We start from the raw sequence: 21,880 nt of genomic DNA on the forward strand, positions 1-21,880 counted from the left end.
ACTTCTGGTGCTGCCTTGCAAAGCTGAAGATCTTTCCCCTCCTCCCAAAAGTTCCCTGAAGATAGCAAAGGTTACGGCCGTCCACACAAACGTCTCGGACACTTTGCTCCGAGACTTTAGAGCATGGAGTCGGCCTCTGTTGTCACCGCGGAGCCTGGCTGTGAGGCAGGGCAGGGCTGCAGATGACATGGACACCCGGGAGAAGCTGGGACAGGGAATTGCTCCCCGCGCAGTCTCCGCAGCGGCGCTCTGCGATGGATACAAGGATCACCACGTCGAACTCCGCTGCCTTTGGCGCTGTGCCTGGCTGCGAGGCAGAGGATGGGGCAGCTGAGGCCGGGGCGGGACCTCCCCCTGTGTGCGAAGGCTCGGAGCGGGTACCACTGCCTGGAGGAATGCCCTGGGCGATGGCAAGGTGAGGTGTGATGGGGAACGCGGGGGAAGGACTGATGTGGAAAGCATGCTCTGAGGGTGGCCCGCAAGGGCAGGGGCAGTTTTTGAAGGCACTGTCTCCAAAAATTGCAGTGCTGCCAGGCCAGAGGTGGTCGTGGGATCTGCCGACGGCAGGAGCGTGTTGCCCTTTCTGTTCCCAGCAGGCAGACTGGGATAGGGACAGGGACAACAGGCTGTGCGTTCCCTGGAGCTCTTTCTGGCGAGGTGGGAACCCCACGGTGCTGTCAGCGGCTGTTGTCTCTCCGCCTGTGGGTGATGCCCCAGTGAGCGTTCCTGGAACCGCAGCTCCTCTCAGTTTCAGGCTGTGGTGCGGGTCGGTCGTTTCCAAACGCCCCAGGAATCACCCGGGGCTGGCCCTTTTTGCCCCTCTGTGCTAGCAAAGCCGAGCAAACGAGGAGAAAGCTTTTGGGATGAGCGTGCCCTGGGCAGAGGGGCTCCTCCAAGTGCAGCAGGGAGAGAACTGGGTGGACCTAGCCTGGTGTGTTTCCACTGCTTAGCAGAGAGGATGCGAATCAGCGTGATCATGCGACTGCTCCCATCTGCTGGGACAGCTGCCTGGAGACAGCGAGCAGAGGGATGAGCTAGCTAAAATCCGGAGCCACACCATCCAAAGTCCAAAGCTCAGTAACAACAAGACCAACTCGTCTCGTTTGTGTAAGGGTATGGAAAGCCCAGTGCTTTCCCTGAATGCCAAGTTTAAAAATCCTGGTCCAGTCACAGAATCACAGAATGTTCGGGGTTGGAAGGGACCTTTGGGGTCACCCAGCCCAACCCCCTGCCAAAGCAGGGTCACCCAGAGCAGGCTGCACAGCACCGCGTCCAGGCAGGGCTTGAAGATCTCCAGAGAAGGAGACTCCACAGCCCCTCTGGGCAGCCTGGGCCAGGGCTCCGTCACCCTCAGAGGGAAGAAGTTCTTCCTCACCTTCAGCTGGAGCTTCCTCTGCTTCAGTTTGTGCCCGCTGCCCCTTGTCCTGTCGCTGGGCACCACTGGAAAGAGTCTGGCCCCGTCCTCCTGACCCCCACCCTGCAGATATTTAGAGGCATTTTGAAGGTCCCCTCTCAGCCTTCTCTTCTCCAGGCTGAACAAGCCCAGCTCCCTCAGCTTCTCCTCGTAGGAGAGATGCTCCAGTCCCCTCCTCATCCTCGTAGCCCTCCGCTGGACTCTCTCCTGTAGCTCCTCATCTTTCTGGAACTGGGGAGCCCAGCACTGGACACAGCACTGCAGATGGGGCCTCACTGGGGCAGAGCAGAGGGGGAGGAGAACCTCCCTCGCCCTGCTGCCCACACTCCTCCTAATGCACCCCAGCTGCTTTTACACCCCGGGCTTCCCACAGAGCTCCGTGCCAGGGAGGGACGATGCCTTTACTGGGCCCTCACCGGCGGCGCCGGGATCACGTGATGCGCCCCCCCCCCAGCTGGCGGCGCCGGGATCACGTGGTGCCCCCCCTCCCCTCGGCGGGAGCGCGTCCTTCAGGCGGGGCCGCGGCTCCTCCGGCTCCGGGCATGGCGGCGGCGGGACCCAGCGTGAGGCGGGGGTAGGGCCGGGAGCCGGGAGGGGGGAGGCGGCCGGGACCCGCACCCCGCGGTGCCTCGGGAGGAGCCGGGCTGAGCTTCCCCTCAGGCTGCCGCTGGGTTCGCTCGGTTTCCCATTAGCGCCTGGCGAAAGCCCCGCGGCTCGGCCGGGGAGACGGAGCGAGGAGGGACCGGGGCCGCCGGCAGCCCTCGGGCACCAGCGCTCGGTGGGCGGTTGCCGGCGGCCGGGGCAGGCGGGAGAAACCCGAACTGTGCCTTAGGCTGGAACGGAGCGGGCCCTGCGCGCTGCCGGGGGCCGGAGGGCGGGCGGGCGGGGGGCTGCGCGGGGCGGCGGCGGTCGGGGTCCTGTCCTGGTCGGGGTGGAGAAGTCGGGGTGTCTTCGTAGTTGGGGTCCTCTCCTGGTTGGGATGGAGAAGTGGGGGTGTCTTCGTGGTTGGGGTCCTGTACTAGGTGGGATGGAGAAGTTGGGGTGTCTTCACGGTCAGTGTCCTGTCCTGGTCAGGATAGAGAAGTCGGGGTGGCTTCGTAGTTGGGGTCCTGTTGCGGTTGGGGTGGATAAGTCAGGGTGTCTTTTTGTTTGGGGTCCTGTCCCGGTCGGGGTGGAGAATTTGGGGTCTCTTCGCAGTTGGGGTTCTGTCATTGTTGGGATGGAGAAGTCAGGGCATCTTCGTAGTCGGGGTCCTGCCCTGGTCAGGGTGTCTTTGCGGTCAGGGTCCTGTTGCAGTCAGGATGGAGAAGTTGGGGTGTCTTTGCGGTCAGGGTCCTGTCTCGGTCAGGATGGAGAAGTCGGGGCGTCTTCACGGTTGGGATCCTGTCCCAATCGGGATGGAGAAGTCGGGGCGTCTTCACGGTTGGGGTCCTGTCCTGGTTGGGATGGAGAAGTTGGGGCGTCTTCACGGTTGGGGTCCTGACCCAGTCGGGATGGAGAAGTCGGGGCGTCTTCACGGTTGGGGTCCTGTCCTGGTGGGGATGGAGAAGTCGGGGCATCTCCGCGGTTGGGGTACTGTCACAGTTGTGATGGAGAAGTCAAGGTGTCTTTGTAGTCGGGGTCCTGTCCCAGTTGGGATGGAGACATCGGAGCCTCTCGGCGAGGCTGAGGGTGAGAGTTTAACCTGGAGAGACCCGCGGGCTGTTGGTACGGGAAATAACGCTGCCGGAGCAGCACTGCAGGAAATGTGGGGCCCGCTGGAAAAAGTGCGGATCCTGCACATTTTTCTGCTTTTTCTACAGAATCCAGCTTTAGAAGGTTGTGGGGTATTGGGTTGTTTGTTTTTTGTGGGTTTTTTTTTTTGTAGAAGTTTGCGTTTCTTATGTCAGTGTGGAACGTTTAGGATGTGATACATTTTTCCAGGGCAGATAGCCACCAGTCAGACCAGTGATAGCGACAGAGCGCGAGTGGTGGTAGTTTGGTCTCGTGGGTGTGGGGGGGGATGCTGCCGAGCCCCAGCTTTGAAGAGAGCTGAGTTTGGCTGGGCAGAAGCCAGCATGGCCAAGGCTTTCGTGAGGATTCTGTTTGCACAGCGTGAGGAATGCGTTATTCCGTCTTAAAAGACGGGATGATTTTTCAGGCTTAGGTCCCTTGGCGTTACGGAGCGTGGGTGGGACTGCTCCATTCCTCCACGTCCTCCAGTTTCCTTCCATAGCGTGTGGAAATACACTGGAATACCTGTCTCCCAAGACAAACAGCTTTCGTCTGAGAACTTGAGAGTCATAAAGAAACAACCTTTTTTTTTTTCCTTCCTGCTATGTGTGGGTTAGATTGGCTGTCTGAGTAGTTTAGTGGACTGTTGAAATGTCCCTTTTGCTTGCTGCTTCTTTATTTTTTCTTTTTTGCTAGCTGTTTGGATTTGAATGTAGCTTTTCCTCTGTGCTCTGGGTGTTTTTTTCCTCTGATCACGGAAGCTGGAAGCACTCGGACTGGCCAGGGCCCTTCTGGTGTGTTTCTAATGCAGGAGAATGCCGAGAGATGTATTCTCTGCAATTTACCCTGTCTGATCTCAAAAGTCCACAGCAGAGGGGGCTTCTGCTACACCACCTGAGAAGTGGTTCAGCTGTTGCACAGACCTCTCTGTCTGACGTGCTTCCCCTGCTCCGTGGCAAACCCATCGCCGAGAACCTCCCCCGATCTCTGGGACGAATTGCTCTCATTACGTCCCCACCTTCCTGTAATGGATTTAATTCCTTCCTTTGGGTCATTCTCTTCCTCGACTCCCTCCCCTTCCTGAGTGTTCGGAGCCTTTGGAGACCTCCTCATCCCGTTAGCGATGTCACTGTTTAGGTCAATGATGCACATTAGCTAATCTGGACCTTTCTTAGCCATTTGATGTCTTCCATGCAGTTCTGCCTTTCCTCTGATTAAGCAGACGTGCCAACAGAGCAGCCTGACTGGACAGAGCAGGCACTGCACGCTTGGAACACTGTGTAGTTCGCACTTGTGTGCTCTCTCGCACCTCAGGCTGTAGATGCCTGCCCGGTCTGGGAGTTCCCGTTGCTCGTGGCTCGCTCAGGCAGGCGTATCCCTCCGTGTTCGTGCATACGGCTTTTTATCAACCGGTCCCAGCGTGCTGAATAGCTCGAGGTGAATTATCTTTGCTTGGAGCACTATCTGTCCTTTTTCCTCTGGCCAAAATTCATTTTATTTTCTTGTCCTTTCCCCAAGGCACCCTTTTATGTTATTTTCTATGCTTCCAAATTTGATAGTATCACCAGGATAAGCCTCCCTTTCTAGATCTTCCCAGTGAACGTTCAGCAAAACCAGGTGAAGTCAACGGGACACCAGTTTGTTCCTGTCCTTTCCGGCCTTCTTAGCGCTGCTGTGTGACCATCCTTCTGGTGCTTTTGCTTGGTCTTGCTCAACAGACAGGTCAGCAAAATCTGCGATACCGACTGGATGTCCCCCACCCCCAGCTCTGTAGTCAGAATGCTGTCTGGTTGGCGTGACCTGGCATCAGGGAGGATCTGGTGCCCTTCATCTTCCAAGGTTTCGGGGAGTTTTCCATGTGTGCTTTTCCACATGCTTTCCTGTGGTACCTGAGCTGAATTAGCTGGTAGCTGCTGCTTCCTTCCCTCTGTGAAAGGTGACTGTGGACAACTGCTGCTCACGAACAGCTTTGGGGGGCAGAAAGGGAGCAATCTGAGTAGAAAATGTGGCACCACGCTGTTGCTGGGTGGCATAGCCTAGGAGAAAAAGGCTTGTCGGTAGTTGGGTCTCATGGTTTCTCCGCAGTCTGTCGTGCGGTATGGGGCTGGAGTCGGAGTGAGGGGGAAGAACGTGGCCTGGCTGGAATGCAGGACGTAGGGCAAAATCCGGAGAGGGAAATGCAGAGGCTGGGAAAAGGGAGGAACAGAAGGTGAACCTGACAGAAAGAAGGTGGTGGCTTCTCTGCAGGAGAAGGCAGCGGGCAAGATGCAGCAGCCAGGAGGGGTGCGCGGGAGGAGGGCTGGGTGCTGTGCATGGACGAGGACAGCACCACAGCTCCATGAAGGCTTGTGACCCAGAGATAACTGGCAGCAGGTTAATCGGTAGCGCGGTGTGTGTCTCCTGCTGGGTGGCTGCACATGATAGAAGGCTTCCGTGCGTGCAAGGCTTGATCGTGCTCCTGATGGCTTCGAATGGCAAGTGACTATGTGAGGACAGTTCAATGCGCGATGTACAAGCCTGCGCTTTCCTCTTGTAAGATGCCAGGAGCTGCAAAGCCCGCTAAATTCATCAGCCTCTTCCAGGGTCTGCGTTAGGCTGTTGACGAAGTCCTGCTGAGCGCTGGGGAACAGCATTCTGGGTGACTTTTCTGGTTTCCTCTTTCTAGTACCTCTGCACTTGCCAGCCATTGAAACTAAAAAATAAATAGGGCTTCGTCTCAGCTCGGTGGGAATACGCTGTTTTAGACAGCTCTGTGAAGGGCTTTGGTGGGAAACCAGTAGGTTAAAAACAGAGCCCTGCCCTCTGAAGCAGGGGGGGAGGGGAGGGGAGGGCTGGGTTTGCCGGGGAGGGGATTAGCCTGTGTATTGCTAGGGACTGAAAGAGCTGTACTGTCTTTTTCTTGCTACGCCCCTTCAGCTGGGGAAGCAGTGTCTCTGAACTAAGGTCTGCTGGGTGTATCTGGAGTCCGAAACAAGGCAGCCTGTTTCTCTCTGAAAGTGGGCGAGTACAGGATTCCTGGAGCACAGGTCTTTAGTCCTCTTGCTTTATCCTGCGTTAATAGTAACTGGGACGTGCTGGTTGAGAAGGGTGAAATCAGGAATTACTAACAGCTTTGCTTTGCCTGCTAAGTTCTGTGTGTCCCGAATTAGCTGTAAGGGGGTGTGCACTGTTAAGAAACCAGCGCCCTTCTCAAAAGGAGCGCAGGCTGGGCATCTCAAACTAGCCTTGGTGAGATCCTTAAAGATCCCACGATAGGAGCAGAGATTTCCCTCAAAGTCTTGATTTTAGACTGTCATCTCCTCTTCTGGTGCTGGTCTGGAAGCAATCTGTGCCAAAAGGGTAAAGGACTTCAATAGGGAGGCAGTGCCTGCATGCAGGGTGAGGGAATTGGTGCATAAAGCAGGTCTTCCAAGCCAGTCCTGCCCTCTTCATGCACTGTCACCTTCCCTGCCACACGTCGGTGCCTGTGAGAGGCCAGAGGTGGATGTGTTGTGTTAGAGGAAGGCTGTGAATTGCCCCCACATAAAGTTTCCCTGTGCTGGTACCCCGCAGCCGGGCCAGTTTTGAGGAAGCCGGTCAGAAGCAGCCAGCTGTGGGGCACTGGAGGACACTGATGCCGTCCAAAGGCAGCAAGGAGGAGCCGGCGACTGGATGCCAGGATGCTGGAGGTGTGGATGAGACCCAGGCCACCGAGCAGCTCAACGTGTCACGTCTACGCAGCTCTTCAGTGGAGATCCGTGAGAAGGGGTCTGAATTCCTGAAGGAAGAGCTGCACAAAGCACAGAAGGTAAGGCCTGGAGTTTGTGAGAACACCTGAGGATGTGGCGACATGGATTTGAGTGGTGGGTTTTCTTTCTAGAGGTGGTGCTGAGGGGATGCTGGGGGCACCAGAGGCTGAACATGGCTGCACCGCAGTCTGAAGCAGGCAGAAGAGGAGAGAGGTTGGTCTGAGGTGGCCATAAAGTCCTTCGGAGTAGGATGTGGTTGCTAGGTTGACCCGAAGCCTCCGTGCCAGCATCCGAATTAGTCCTGGAAACCTGCTGGAGAAAGCAGCTTGGGGCAGGCAGCGCTTACTACGGAGCCTCCTTGCTAATGGCAAGTGAGCAGTTCCAGCCTGAAAAGCCTGCTGCAACTTGTGGAGGGGGTGCCTTTGGTGACACGGAGCGTGGTACCGAGTTCAGCGGCAGGAGTCTTGGGCCGGGGATCCGCGCCACGGTGGGGAGGAGAGTTTGTGATGGGCAGGCATCAACACTGCTGGGGCCTGCCATGAGCTCATGCGTCCCTCTCCATTGCCTCCACAGGAGCTGAAGCTGAAGGACAAGGAATGTGAGAGACTGTCAAAAGTCAGAGAACAACTGGAGCAGGAACTAGAGGAGTTAACAGCTAGCCTGTTTGAGGTACCAGCCTCTTCCTTTTCCCATCATTTCTTAAGCTAACCTTGCATCCAGGTCCTTTAAGACAAGCTTCCCCTGAACTTCCAGACATCTCCTCCCACAGTTTCCTCCTTCCCCCTGTTGCTGTTTCCCACTTGGAGAAGCAGAGTTGGGCAGTGCTGCGGGCAGAGCCTCAGAGCAGGGGCTTGTACCTGCTCCTGGTGGGCATTTTGCGTGCATTTCTGTCCCCTTCTAGCAGCTGTGGGGTGACATAAAGAGCACAGTAGTTATGGCTCTGTACATCTGGTAGCAGAAGCGGATGTGGGGATGCCTGTAGCTGCAGCTGAGCGTAGCTCCCTGTCCCTCTCCCGTGCCTGCTCTGTAGTCTGGACAGCAGCTGCTGTGTAATAGAGATGGTTCCCTGGCTCGTGTCAGCCCTTGCTTGGAGTGGGAACAAGCTGGATGTCCTCATATACTCTGCTCCAGTGAGTGTTCAGAAGGCCTGTTGGTCGGGTTTTTTTTTGTAATGTGATTCTTGCCAAGCTCTATCCTGGCAAAATCCCATTTACCAGCAGCTCTGATGTCTGGATCTGACCAGGCGGTGAGGAAAGCCAGAGCCTGTCTGTCCCTTTGGGACGCAGGCTGGTGCCGAGCGCGAGGGCCAAGAGAGCATCCCCCGCCTGGAGATTCGGCTGCTGGGGTTCAGGGCAAACTTGGAGGTGGTGTAGCTGAGGGCTGTCCCCTTCCTTTGATGGCCTTGGACAGATTGCTGCCAGGGAGGCCCCAGATGGGACTCGCACCACTCCCCTCTTCTTCTGGGAGATGCTTTGAAGTTAGCCTCTGCCTTTTGGCCCCCACCTGAGCTACGGCTCCCGCTGCATTGCGGCCATGCCCAGAGCAGTGATGGCCGCTTCGTGAGGGAGGTGGGAGCAAAGTGCAGTAACAAGTCGGGCGAGAGCAGTGACCTTATCAGCGGGCAGCCGAGACGCGGAGCAGCAATCTGGATTGATCAGCAAGTCTGCAGGGACAGCACAAGGCCTGAGATCAAGCTGGGAAGCCAAGCCAGTGGGTCCAAGTCAAGGTTGGAGTCAGAGGGGTGTTGGACTGGACGCAGACACAGCTGTGGTGTAACACGAGTGGGTGCTCGTGTTAAAGCCTCGGCTTTAAAGCAATTCCCAAGGGCGAGGAGGGGCAGGCCCTTGCTTCTAGCTGTGTTCACAGCAGCCCGTATCAGTGAGAGAGATGACCTTGGACTCGGGCAGCTAAACTCTTTAATTTACTTAACTACATTCCTAGAAGGGGGATTGCACTCCAGGCTCTGGCACTGAGAGCCTTCTCTGGGAAGTTCTGGGGGAAGGCTCTTCCCAGCTGACAGAGTAAAACCCTTGGATGTGGCAGTGATGTCTGTCCCCGGCTTCCTTGCCCCAAGCATGCGATGTGGCAGAGCTTTGGCCTGCCCTGCTGGCTTTGCGGCAGACTTAAAATTCTCTCTGGTCCAGGAAGCGCACAAGATGGTGAGAGAAGCAAACACTAAACAGGCGGCGTCGGAGAAGCAGCTGAGGGAGGCACGGGGGAAGGTGAGAACCGCACTCTCTGCTACTCTGTCTCTGTGCTAGGTTCCTGCCATCCCTGCCCAGCCTGGCTGCGGTGCTCTGCGTTGGCTGGAGGAGAGTAAAGCGCCTGCAGCTCGGTCTGTCTGAGATGCTGCGTTTGCTCTGTTCCCTTTCCGGCAGACACCGAGTGAGGGGGGGAAAAGGCATCCCTGCAGTCTGCTGCTGATCCAGGTCCCCTTTGAGAAATGGATGCCAGGGGAACCACAGAGAAGTGGCAGTGCTGTTGGGCTGCCACAGCTGTGGGGATGGATAGAGCAGGGAGCTGGGGAGTTGGGATGTCCTGACAGGGCTGCATCACAAGACTGCTCGACTGGCTCCTTCCTGGGAAGAGAGAAATTTCTTTGGGGTTATTGGGTCTAAAAAGAGTCTGGGGCAAAATGTGCTCAGACTGAGGAGCAGAGGGATGGGTTCCCAAATAGCTGCTGTTTATCCCTGTTTAGAATTCTGGGTGATGGGGTGGGCATTTGGGAGAATGCGGAGAAGGCTTCATGACTGGGCTTGTAGCTGGTTCCCTGTGGCTTTAGTGTTTGGTGGGGTGCGGCAAGCTCAAGCTCAGCAGGTGCTGGAGGTGCTGTTGACCCTTGCCTTGTCTCCGCAGATCGACATGCTGCAGGCAGAGGTAACAGCTCTGAAGACGCTGGTGATCACATCCACACCTTCTTCTCCGAACCGGGAGCTGCACCCTCAACTCCAGAGCCCTTCTAAAGCTGTCTTCAGGAAGGGCCATGGGCGAAACAAGAGCACCAGCAGCGCGATGGTCTCAGCTGCCAGTCAGAATGTGACTCCAGAGCCCGTCAGTCGTGAGTGCAAAGAGGTGGGTGAGGGCCACTCACTGCATCGGCCTTGGAGCCACCGCTGTCACTGTGCTCAGGGAGCCAAGCCGCTTCTGACTCGGGCTTCCTGGAGAGCTCTGTGGTTTCAGTGTTGGGAGAGGCTGTCCATGCAGTCATCTGGCTTGTTCCCTAAATTTGTGCTGAGGCAGGCTCTAGAGGGTTTCCGTTTGTGGAGGTTTCCCCTTCTGGGAAGCATGTTTGAGGCTGCATCAGGACAACTGCTAGAGGAAGCAGCTGAGGGATCCCTGGAGGGCATGGACAGATGCAGGAGCTGCCAGTGCTGAGGGTGGAGATGTCGGGAGCTGCTGGGCAGAAGCCAGTTGTTCTGCTGCATCTTGGCAGTTGAGTCCGCTACCTGCTCTGGCGTGATTTGCTGTTGTTTCTTCCCTCTACCTAGTTCGGTGTGGACATCAGGACACCGCCATCAACTTGTAGTTGCTGTCACTGGTTCTGTGTTCTTGGGCACATCACTGTTCTTCCTCTTCTTGGCAGAGCCTGTATTTAATTAATTATATTTAATTCCTTCCTCACTGGAAGGAGCTGGGTGGAAAAGCAGACAGGGCATTTGTGAATATCTTTCAGACAAGCCCTGTTTAGTTTCCTTCTGTGATCCTTTGGTAGTCCCCCACCTGCTCTGACCATGGGTGTAAGTAACGCTTCTTCCTGCTAGCAGGGTCTTTCAGTCTGGGAACTTTCTGCTAGCCAGATGTGTGCACAGCTGTCCTGGGGAGCAGAAAGGAGGCAGCTTATGGCACTTGGTCAGGAAGAATGAGAATGACAGAATGTGGCAGGAGAATATGTTTCCCTAAGGATTTTGCAGGAGCTGTGGCCTCTGTCGTGAAGAATTGTTGAGGGAACTTGGAGGCTCCGGGTCACTTGGCTTGTGTAAGAACATTTGCTGAAGGGCCGCTCGTGAAATTAATACTCTGGCCAAACAGGACTGTGCTGGCAACACTGGTACCTTCTGCTTTTGGCAGTGGATTCAGTGAAAGTGCTTTGTCAGCTTCTGCGCAGTGCTCCTGTTGCTAGAGTTTGGATGAAATGCTTCAGGCAATGGCTATAGTCATTATAGTCATATATATATAGACAGCAATAGCAATGAGATATGAAGATCTTTAACTCTGTTCACAGGCAGAGAGGAACAAAGGCTATGTCAGAAGGAAAATAAAAGGAAAAAAAATCAGTTTGGTAACCGTGAAGGTCTGCCACAGTTGTTTCTCTTGGTCAAGCAGGGAAATGTCCAGGTACGCTGGAAGTTAGAGCCAAATACAGTCAGCTAGAAGCTGCTTTGAGGGCCAAGAAGAAAAAGGTTTTAGTCTTTTTAAGATCCTGAGGTCTCTCACAGTGCTAACCATTCCTCCAGTCAGGACAGAGGAGCTCCAAACCTAGAGCCCAGTCTGGTGAACCTCTGACTGCCCTGTAGAAGTTGCCCTCTGACTACGGGAAGCAGAGACAACTTTTGCCTACGGGGTAGCTCATTTTGCTGTTCTCGGCTCAGCCTCAGCAAAGCTCGTGTTGACAATCTGTAGAAAAATGCTAGTTCTTGCCAGTGACTTGCTTGTTAAAGATCCGGACCTGTCGTTTGTTCGTGCAGGCAAATGCCACACAATGCAGAAATCCTGGGGTTTAAAATCCCAGGGCTGCAGCTTCCAAAGTGACTAATAATTTTATGTATCAAGGGTGGGGTGGGTTTTTTTTTGTTAACTTGCTAATTTCTGTCTCTCAAATTCCTTAATGGTCTACGTGCGAGGTGATAAAAGGGAACCTGGCATTCGGAGAGTTGATGGAAAAGACGTGCCCCATCTTAAATTGAGCCTAAAAATGACACAATTTCTGTTCCCTTTCTGCACCTCAAGCTGAAGTCAGACGGTGCGACTCGTGGCCCTGTGATGTCTCAAGCAGCGCACTTTGTTGCCTGGGAGGGAGGGCTTGAGCCTTGCTTTGCATCTTCCATTTTGTCTCCTGTTTTTTACCTCCCTTTCTTACCTGTCTCTCTAAACCTCTTTCTTCACTGTCTGTCTCTTCCGCGGCCCTCCAAGTCCGGGCTGCCCGCTCTCCTCTCTCTGCTCCTTTGCATCATCCCCAAGAAGGTTATCCGCATCGCCTACGAACCAGGCTGGCAGGCCGCGGGGGCAGATGCTTCCTCATCCCTGCAGCAGGTAACCGTTCGGGGCAGCGCCGGGGAGGGCTGGGACCCGTCTGCCTCGCGTGCTCCCAGCCTTTTGGTTCTAGCTTCCTTCTACGCTAACCTCCATATTTTTGTTTTGTTTTGTTTTGCTTTGGTTTTGTGTTTTTTCTCAATTTGTTTTTCCACCTTGCGGCTCTGAAGCTGTCTCCTACTACCAGGTGAGCAGTCTCCATAGCGTGGAGCGAGTGTGCTAGAGCCCAGGCCTTTCTCAGCAATGTTCACTCGTGTTCTTTGTGTTGCTCAGCAGGGTTTCTTTGAGTTTGTTTTTCCTTTCAGCAGCTCTAACAGGATTTGCCAGCCTTTTAAGGAGGTGCCCTGTCAGTCGGGTTGGTGTTTGGGCTAATGCTGCTATCTGGGGCTTAAATGTCAGGTCCCAGGTAGTCTCCAGGACTTCTTCAGCCAGACAGGGATGGAGGGTACGACTTTCACGCTGGCGCAGGGGATGGGAGCAAGCTCTGCCTTGGGTCCCTTGCTGCTGAGGAGTGATAATGCTTGCGAGCCCACCTATAAAAGGCGATGAGCAGACGTTAGAATGGGGAAAGCTGTTCCTACTCTCGTAGTTCCCTTTGCAAGACCTTCTTTCCTACACTCGGCTTGCCCCTGCAAGGCTGTGTGGCTGCCCGGTGTTCCCATTACTTCTGCGACTCCCCAGACGCCGGAGTTCACAGAATCACAGAATGGTAGGGGTTGGAAGGGACCTGTGTGGGTCATCTAGTCCAGCCCTCCTGCCGAAGCAGGGTCACCTACAGTAGGCTGTAGAGGACCTTGTCCAGGCGGGTCTTGAATACCTCCAGAGAAGGAGACTCCACAACCTCCCTGGGCAGCCTGTGCCAGGGCTCCGTCACCCTCAGAGGGAAGAAGTTCTTCCTCATGTTCAGCTGGAGCTTCCTCTGCTTCAGTTTGTGCCCGGTGCCCCTGTCCTGTCGCTGGGCACTACTGAAAAGAGCTTGGCCCTATCCTCCTGACACCCACCCTGCAGATATTTGTAAGTATATATTAGGTCCCCTCTCAGCCTTCTCTTCTCCAGGCTGAACAAGCCCAGCTCCCTCAGCCTTTCCTTGTAGGAGAGATGCTCCAGTCCCCTCCTCATCCTCGCAGCCCTCTGCTGGACTCTCTCCTGTAGCTTCTCTTCTTTCTTGAACTGGGGAGCCCAGAACTGGACAGAGTACTCCAGATGAGGCCTCACTAGGGCAGTGTAGAGGGGAAGGAGAACCTCCCTCGACCTGCTGGCCACACTGCTCCTAATGCACCCCGCTTGGAGCAGTCTTTAAAGGGCTGGCATACCCTGTGAGCTCATACTTGGGCTCGCTGAATGTGGTCCTGCTGGTTGGCTCTTTATTAATAGTTCTTTCGATTTATCCTTTTCTGTAGGAGTCCTTTCCTTACGGAAGGGTTCTGCCTCCTGTGTCTGGGTGCCATTGCCACTGTGCTTTGCCATTCACCCGCTCTCGTCATTCCTGCTGTGGGCTGAGTGGGGACTTGGTCTGCTTGGTGGTTGTGTGGTGGCTTTCCCGCAGCAGAGGTGCCGCCCTGTCCTGGAGGAAGATGGGACAGAGAGGTGCCTCCAGGTTTCTGGCAGAATAAGCCCAGTCTGGCACAGAACTGCTGATGGGTGGGACGTGAAAGATCGCTGGAGCAAGCCAGCTTCCTTCAGACACTTCTGTGATGTCTGAGCCTTTCTAGATGCCAAAGCAGGTGTTTCATAGTTAGGTTACCTGCATAGTAACAGGTGCCTTCTGATATGGTATCTCTCCCTCCACCCACCTTCCCTCTGCCTGCTTCTCTGGGACATTTGCTGCAGGTCGACTCCATTTTATTTGCTGAGTTCCAGGCCTGGAAGGAATCTCCAACTTTGGAAAAATCCTGCTCCTTCCTGGACAGAATTTATCAAGAAGATGTCGGACCTTGTCTGGACTTCACTAAGCAGGAGGTGAGTGCTGGAAAAGGGCGACAAAGACTGCACGGTCTGGCAGCACCGAAGCTGCACCTTTATGGAGGTGACCTTTGTACGTTCATATCTGCACTCGTTTCTCTTTGCCGCAGCTGTCGGAGCTGGTACGAGTGGCTGTGGAGCAGAATACGCTCACCATCGAGCCGGTTGCTTCCCAGGCACTGCCTGTGGTGAAGGTGTCAACAGAAGAGTGCGGTGGGCCAAAGTAAGGAACCTTGCTTATGCTCCCTTGTCCTCTCCTTGCCACTGCTCTTTCTGTACGATCTAGGGGAGTTTGGCCAGGCTTCGCTCGGTCAGTTGAGTTGAACAGTTCCAAGGGCTCAGCTGAGTGTTCTCCTAGCCTATGACCAGTGGTAGGTCAGCTCGGCTCTTTGTGTGAGAAGGAGAATTGTCTTAGCTCAGCTGACGTACTGTAGTTGACTGTTTTTGGGGAGAACATTGGCTTGGGAAAGGTTTTCTGGTTTTCCCGCCCCTTAAGATAGCAACTTGTTTAATGTTCTCTGAAGGTGTGCTTGTGCATAACCTAGGATGAAAGGGTTAAGTCAGAGCTGCATTATCTCATGTTCTTGCCTCTTGTGAGGTTTGAGCTCACTTTGCACTCCTGGCCTTGCTGGTGCACCAGGTGGATTTGAGCCTAGGTTAGAAGACGTCCATTCTCGCCATCCCCACCTTGCCTTCAGAATTGGGGGTATGGCTGCTCCAGAGCTTGTGTGACTATCTGGTGTGACAGGCAGCTTCAGGGCTACGAGGACGGTGAGGGGACTGGAGCATCTCTTCTACGAGGAGAGGCTGAGGCAGCTGGGCTTGTTCAGCCTGGAGAAGAGAAGGCTGAGAGGGGACCTTCGAAATGCTTATAAATATCTGCAGGGTGGGGGTCAGGAGGACGGGGCCAGACTCTTTCCAGTGGTGCCCAGCGACAGGACAAGGGGCAGCAGGCACAAACTGAAGCAGAGGAAGCTCCAGCTGAAGGTGAGGAAGAACTTCTTCCCTCTGAGGGTGATGGAGCCCTGGCACAGGCTGCCCAGAGGGGCTGTGGAGTCTCCTCTCTGAAGATCTTCAAGCCCCGCCTGGACAAGGTCCTGTGCAGCCTGCTCTGGGTGACCCTGCTTGGGCAGGGGGTTGGGCTGGGTGACCCCAGAGGTCCCTTCCAACCCCTCCCATTCTGTGATTCTGTGATTGCCTCAAAGAAGAGGAGCACTAGCAGGAGTGCCATGATATTCCAGATGAAGATAGGGGGTTTTATTCAGCTATTGAATTTAAGTTCAGTCAGGGCTCTCTCTTTGTTCCTCCCTCCCTTACCTTCAAGCAGAGCAGCTTCGAAGTGAAGGTGTTCCTGTAACAGTAAATGCTGCTCGTGTGTGGGTTTCCTGCTGCTCTCTTCTGCTTTTTCAGTCATCTCTAGGCAAATTGTGCTGTGTGTGTCACGCCTGTTCTGAGAACAACCCATCCTGTGTTTATCCTTACGGGTTTCCTTTCGATTTTTGTTTTTTATTTGTGTGTCTTCACAGTGGGTTCCGGTCACAAATTGTAACGTAAGTGAAGTATTTATTTTTCAGTCAGTGATCAAAGATCTCTAACCCATTAACAAGTTACTAACTTGGTGCGATTTAGCGGCTTTGAGGCTAGAGCTGAACGAAGCCAACTTTTTAACCCTGTTTAATTTCCACCCAGACAGAATGCTATGGAATCTTGCTATTGGCAATAAAGGACCCAAAAAGAATTTGTTCTTCTTTGTTCCCCAGATGCAAAAAACTGATTTTTATGGTACCTTTGGACATGCTGTGGACCAGAAAGTAGAAAGCTGGGGTCCCTGCCCGAGCTGGGACATACCAGACCTACTTGTCTGTACCCTACGGTACAGACCTTGGTGCAAGAGTCTGAGGGGTCTAAACAGGCAGGGACTGAGTTGGCCACTATGTGACATTGCCTAGGTAGCATCAGAGCAAAACGCTGGCCAGGAGGTGCTGAGGACAACTGGCTTTCATGACAGTGTGCCCAGTGAAGTGCCCTGGAGTGCGTGGAGTGCGGAGGGGCAGGTGTCCAAATGCTGTGGTTCAGGTTACTGCTAGCCATGGTTGTGATATCTGGGGTTTCAGCAAGTGGGACCAGCCAAGCCAGGAGTCTTTTTTTTTTTTTTTTTTCCTGCTGCACTGCAATGCTCAAATTTGGGACCTCTTAAAGTTACCTTGTGCAGAAGAAGGGGTTCTCTTGCTTTTAGGGGCTGCAAGCCTCATCCAAAGTCCCCTGAAGCCAGGACAAAGTGCGTGTGGCTTCAACTAGAGTGGCTTCAAATCAGGAGCCCAGCATAAAGGCTGCAGTGTGGCTTGTTTGGAGTTCTCAGCTTTAATGACTTCTGTTCAAAAGCTGAAATTATCGGTTTGGAGACCAAGTTTGGTCCCCAGCCAGCCTATATGCATTCCAGCAGGGAAGCTGATACACCTGAGCAGACTCCTTCATCAAAAGCCTTGCCTGGAAGGTGGGGCAGATGTGCAGAGACCAGATGACATTTGTTATACTCTGCTCCAGCCTCACTTCTTTAATATTTTCTGTGGTTTTATTTTGGGCTGTCTGCCAGGGAAAGGGTACGGCCTTGGTTTGCTTGGGCATGGAATATTTCGTGGTTCCAGATATTTAGCCTAAGGTCTCCTAAACTTTCCATTTATGGAGTCCTTCAAGGAGAAAAAGGATCATGTCAGCCAAGGGTTTTCCTTCTTCATGCTGAACTCACAGTGTCTGTTTTTTCTTTGTCTGCAGGAAATGTGCTCTGAGTGGCCTCCCCAGGACCTGCAAGCACCGCATCATGCTGGGGGATTCTGGAAATTACTACTACATTTCACCATCCTGCAGGGCCAGGGTGAGTCCTTCACCTTCCCGGGGTGCCTTGACCCTCCAAAATTGTTCCAAGCCCTGAGATGGAGGAGCTCTTGGGTCAGCCTTCAAACTGACAGACACCTGCAGGGCTTGAGTTTGTCCCTGAATTCGAGGTGGTTCTTGGTCGATGAGTAGGGTGCAGGTCTCCAGCCCTGCCTCGTGCTCTGGTGCTCTGCCTTGCGTTCCCTCAGGCAACCTGTCTTCACTGTGTTTGCTTTCCATGATTTGATTCAGTACAGGGCTTTGATTGTTTTGCCTTATTATTATTTTTTAATTCTCCTTTGTAAAACACAGTAATTTTCTGCTCTTTAAATGCTGGCTCTTGTTACTGTTCCAGTACAGATCAGTGACTCAAATGGCTATGAGAACAAGCTGTCCTTTCTCTGGAGGGAAGGGAGAAGGTGAATGATTTGTTAATGTTCCTGCTGGGGCTCTGATTCAATGGAGCATTTCAGAAGTTTGTTCTCCTGAGCTGCGTATCAGAAGAGCTGATCCCACAGACTCTTTCTGGGACAAAAAGTTGGATTTGTGTGTGGACTTAAGCTGAATAATTTTTGTCACTTGTACCAGAGTACTCTAATGTCTCCTGAATGCCCTTCACAGAATCACAGCATGGTCGGGGTTGAAAGGGCCCTCTGTGGGTCACCCAGTCCAACCCCCTGCCCAAGCAGGGTCACCCAGAGCAGGCTGCACAGCACCGCGTCCAGGCAGGTCTTGAATATCTCCAGAGGAGACTCCACAGCCTCCCTGGGCAGCCTGGGCCAGGGCTCCGTCACCCTCAGAGGGAAGAAGTTCTTCCTCATGTTCAGAAGGAACTTCCTCTGCTTCAGTTTGTGCCCGTTGCCCCTTGTCCTGTTGCTGGGCACCTCTGGAAAGAGTCTGGCCCCGTCCTCCTGACCCCCACCCTGCAGATATTTAGAGGCATTTCTAAGGTCCCCTCTCAGCCTTCTCTTCTCCAGACTGAACAAACCCAGCTCCCTCAGCCTCTCCTTGTAGGAGAGATGCTCCAGTCTCCTCATCATCCTCGTAGTCCTCCTCTGGGCTCTCTCCAGTAGCTCCTCATCTTTCTTGAACTGGGGAGCCCAGCACTGGACACGGCACTCCAGATGGGGCCTCACCTCCCTGCACACAAACCTTCTGCACAAACCTTTAACTCCCAAGATTTTTTATTCAGTTGGAGAACAATGCTCTTTGAAGGAGGATCACAGACTTCGCTGCCACATTAACTAGTGATCACTTCTGTCTTAAATCTGTGGTAGATTTGAGTTCCTGCACGGTGTGTCTCGTGAATCGTGCAGTTTCTTGGGATTGCAGATGCCCAGAATTCTGATCTATTTTTTTTCCCCTCAGCTGTCTTCCTGTCTGTCTGGCGGGGTGTGGTACTGTTTCTCAGGTGCTGAACACCGAGAGCTCTCCTGCTGGGTGCTGCACAAGCCTCGTGACGGGCAAAGCAGTTCCATAGCTGACTCCTCTTTCTCTCTCTCCCTCAGATCACAGCGGTGTGCAACTTTTTCACATACATTCGCTATATCCAGCAGGGCTTGGTGAGGCAGGACGGTAAGAGGGGATAGCAGCTGGCTGCGGTGGGAGTGCTGTCTGTGGGGCGCTGGGAGCAATTAAGAGGTCCTGTTCAGCATGACAGGGGTGGGGCCAGCTTGGGGTACCCTGAACTCCCTGTGTCTTTGAGGAACAAAATGGCAAGAGAGAGGCATGAGCAGGAGGAGTAGATGCACCCATTCCTTGCTTATGAGTTTGCTGGGAGCTTTGCCCTTGGCTGCAGCTGGTAAGGGGTGTGACCTGATGGGCTTGTCCTGCTGGACCCTCCAGCGTGTCTGCTTCCCTCGCTTTGGGGACACGCCTGGCTGGGCCGCACTGGGATGACGTGAGGTGGTGTCCAGCTGTGCCTTGCTTACTGATATTTGGTGGTTTTTTTCCTTCTCTTCCCAATTTTACTTTGCAGTGGAGCTGATGTACTGGGAGGTCATGCGGCTCCGGAGGGAGATGTCTCTGGCCAAGCTTGGGTTTTATCCCAGTGAGATGTAAGCAGAGGCCTGAGCGTGGAAGGAAACTGCTCCTGTGTGAACGGCGTGGCAAATGTAGCCTGCCAGACGGATGAATGCAGTGCCTCTCCTGCAGTGGGCCTTCCTCCCTCTCCACCCTCCCTCCGCCTGAAGCTGATCAAGGAGCAAGAAGCACAAGTTCCACCTTCAGCTGTCCAGCTTCTCCAACTGTGACTGGAACGCAGCTGCCAAGCTACCCCCTCGGAACTGGGCTGGCCCTGGCTGCTTGGGGTGGCCGTCTACAGACTCTCCTCTGTGGAGTCTCCTATATGCAGTATATATCCACTTTTTTTTAAACTTCTGTTTTTATATGCAGTCTGCTTTGGCGTAGTCTGAGGCCAGCCCTCTGCAAAGCAGGAGTCCTGGACCTTCTTTGTAAGTCTTTCAGGACAGATGCTGGCTGTCTGTCCAGCTGTTCCACTCATCCTTCGGGGTGGAGGGTGCTGCGTCCAGCCGTACACCTAGGTCCTGCTGACCACCTTCTCCCCTGACGGCCCTGTAGATGCCAGCAGCACACCATAATCTTACCGAGAGCCGTGAACAGCCTGTTTTCTGAGTACTTCCCTGCTCCTGTTAAAGGAGCCTGCAAGAGAATCTTGCTGCCAACTGGGTCACAAAGAGGGATTTGTGTTTGTGCTTGCGATTTGGCACTGGGTAATCCAGGCTGGGGGAACAGCCGGAGCAGAGGCTGGAGCACTGTACCTGGGACCTTCGGCAGAAGAAAGCGAGCGGGGAAATTTCATAACTCGCAGCTGGGCCACAGCTTGGCTGCAGTTGGTGCAGGATGTTTTCTCCTGGTCTAGAGAACCTGCTGCATTTGTCACGGGCAGATGCAGACCTTGACCCTGTGATAATTCTTGGTGCAGAAGTCACCTGTGGTGCTCTTAGATACAAACCTCACCCCCAGACAGATGACTCTGAGCTGTTCCTGCTCTCAGGGTAGCTCTGGGCAGTACTGGCCCCACTTTTTAGGTAGAAACCATGGTCCCAGGTGGGGTTCTTCACACCTCCAGAAGGAGCATACCCAGGCTGGGCACAGCCTTGAGACCCAGGGATTTCCTCCCCAAGTACTACATCAGACCCGGAGACGCATGTCCACTGGGAAACCCAGTTTCTTCTGGTCTGCCACCCCCAGTGTGGAAATCTGAGATACCTTTGTGTGCACATGTGAGGGATGTGGCCGTGGTTCCTGTGTGCCTCAGACTGTGCTGGGGTGGATGTTGCTAAAGCTGTTGGAAAGCAGGGGTCCGCTAAAGCTTGAGCTCAGGCCCAGGTTTGTCTGTACAGAACTGTGTTAAAGCCATGACACTGTTTTGTAGCCAATTTAGCCTTATTTTTTTGTGACTCTAGTAGAATCAGCTCAGCTGCCACCCACCGTGGGGTTTTCATCACATGTGGCATTTCTGCACTCTTGACTGGCACGTCGCCCTGTTTCTCTGCTGTCATCCTAACTCCCATCTTAGCCAGTTGGTGCCCAGAACCGGATCACCACCCTCAGCTCCATTAAGTTTCATCCGCTCCTGGGAGATGCTACAGTAGGAACTCTGTACCTTCAGTGGAAGAAAACTAACTGAGCTGCTGTGGTTTTGTCCAGGGGAGGGAGGAAGAGGCAGGGAAGGCCAGAGTTTTGGTTTGGAACCTAATACAAGGACAGCTTCAGAGCAGATCTGAGAGAACCTTCCTGTAGAAGACCCCCGTGAGCACAAGCTTTCCTGTCACAGAGCACGCTCGCGGTACGCTGCAGCGTTGCTCCTCAGCGGACTCACTCCATTCCTTGTAGCTGTACTGGCGTATGGTGGTGTTGAAACACGAGCCGGCATCCCCAGAGCTGGGAGAAGACGTTCCTGACAACACGTACTTGTTTTGAATCCACCCCCTGCAGCTCGGAAAGGGCTGACCTTCCAGTCCGAGCTGCTCCCCACAGCCGAGTACCCCAACTCATGCTGCCCACCCTGGCGAGGTGAGGGCATACATCTGCTGCTCTGCACCGAAGGAATATGTTTTAGATGTGGAGTAAAAGCCTGGAAAATACATCTTTGGGTAAGAGTCTGGCTGGATCTTGAGCTAGTGATAAAGCTGTATCTGTTTTGGTGGTGGCTGCAGACTTTTGGCAACTTGACATCAGCTTTTCTAGAGGAGAAAACAGAAATATCTTTTCCCGGCTGCAGATTTCAGCTCGGGTAAATTCCATCCCTGGCAGTTTCTCCGTGTATCTGTCCCCGCTGACCTTTTGCTCTCTACCTGTCCTGTGCCATTAGGTGCCGCATTGCACAACGGACGTGGCTGCAGTGCGGCACTGGGGATGAGATCGTCTCTCTTATGTAGGAGACGTTTTGGTTTGTGGGACTTCCCCCCCACCCCCCAGTGTCACTTTGTAAAGCACTTTGAGATGAAAGGAAGTAGAGAAACGCATTGTGTGAGGTTGTTTTACATTTAAAACAAAGCAGAACAATTTGTAAATGAATACAAAGTCACTCCGTTAACAGCGGGATGGTCGCACCCTGCTCTTTAATAAAGGAAAACATTTGCTATTAATTTCTTTAAAGGTCTGGTTGTGGTTCTAGGGTTGGGTTGGTTGGGGCGTGTGTGCTCGGTAGCCAAGAGAAAAAATACCAAGTTTGGCTGGCATTGTGCTTTCTGGTTCTCCTGCCACTGTGTGCCCTAAGGGACTGGGCTTTTAAGGCTTCTCTGCCTCAGGCTGTGCCTCCTGTGGCTGGCTGCTCCCTGGCTTCACCGGGGCCCTAAGTGACGGCGTTTTGGTAGCAAATGGAGTTTTGTTGCAGGGATTTCTTGTGTCAAGGCAGGCCTATGTGGTTCTTGCTGAGCGAGACTGAGGTCTGCTTCAGTTTACTGGCTTGAAGCAT

At 53.9% G+C, this 21,880-nt stretch overlaps 1 protein-coding gene across 7 annotated transcripts; it reads left to right on the top strand.

Annotated features, from left to right (window-relative positions):
* The first annotated feature begins 1,902 nt into the window (after positions 1-1,902).
* On the top strand, positions 1,903-21,555 carry RAB3IL1 (RAB3A interacting protein like 1). 7 transcript variants are annotated; one of them, XM_075427404.1, is made up of 12 exons: positions 1,903-1,988; positions 6,680-6,914; positions 7,429-7,524; positions 9,000-9,077; positions 9,712-9,927; positions 11,986-12,105; positions 13,936-14,064; positions 14,178-14,290; positions 15,594-15,617; positions 16,840-16,939; positions 18,447-18,513; positions 18,917-21,555. In XM_075427404.1, the coding sequence occupies exons 1-12, from the start codon at positions 1,957-1,959 to the stop codon at positions 18,997-18,999; spliced, it is 1,293 nt and encodes a 430-aa protein (XP_075283519.1). In that variant the 5' UTR covers positions 1,903-1,956; the 3' UTR covers positions 19,000-21,555. The 7 variants fall into 7 exon arrangements, 5 of the variants coding, with proteins under 5 accessions (XP_075283519.1, XP_075283522.1, XP_075283518.1 ...); XR_012764650.1 differs by lacking the exons at positions 1,903-1,988; positions 18,447-18,513; positions 18,917-21,555 and adding exons at positions 2,382-4,564; positions 12,276-12,292 and having other exon boundaries at positions 16,840-16,906; XM_075427403.1 differs by lacking the exons at positions 1,903-1,988; positions 15,594-15,617 and adding an exon at positions 2,387-4,564.
* Positions 21,556-21,880: the final 325 nt, after the last annotated feature.

Source organism: Opisthocomus hoazin, chromosome 7 (assembly GCF_030867145.1).
Source record: "Opisthocomus hoazin isolate bOpiHoa1 chromosome 7, bOpiHoa1.hap1, whole genome shotgun sequence".
Classification (NCBI taxonomy): domain Eukaryota; kingdom Metazoa; phylum Chordata; class Aves; order Opisthocomiformes; family Opisthocomidae; genus Opisthocomus; species Opisthocomus hoazin.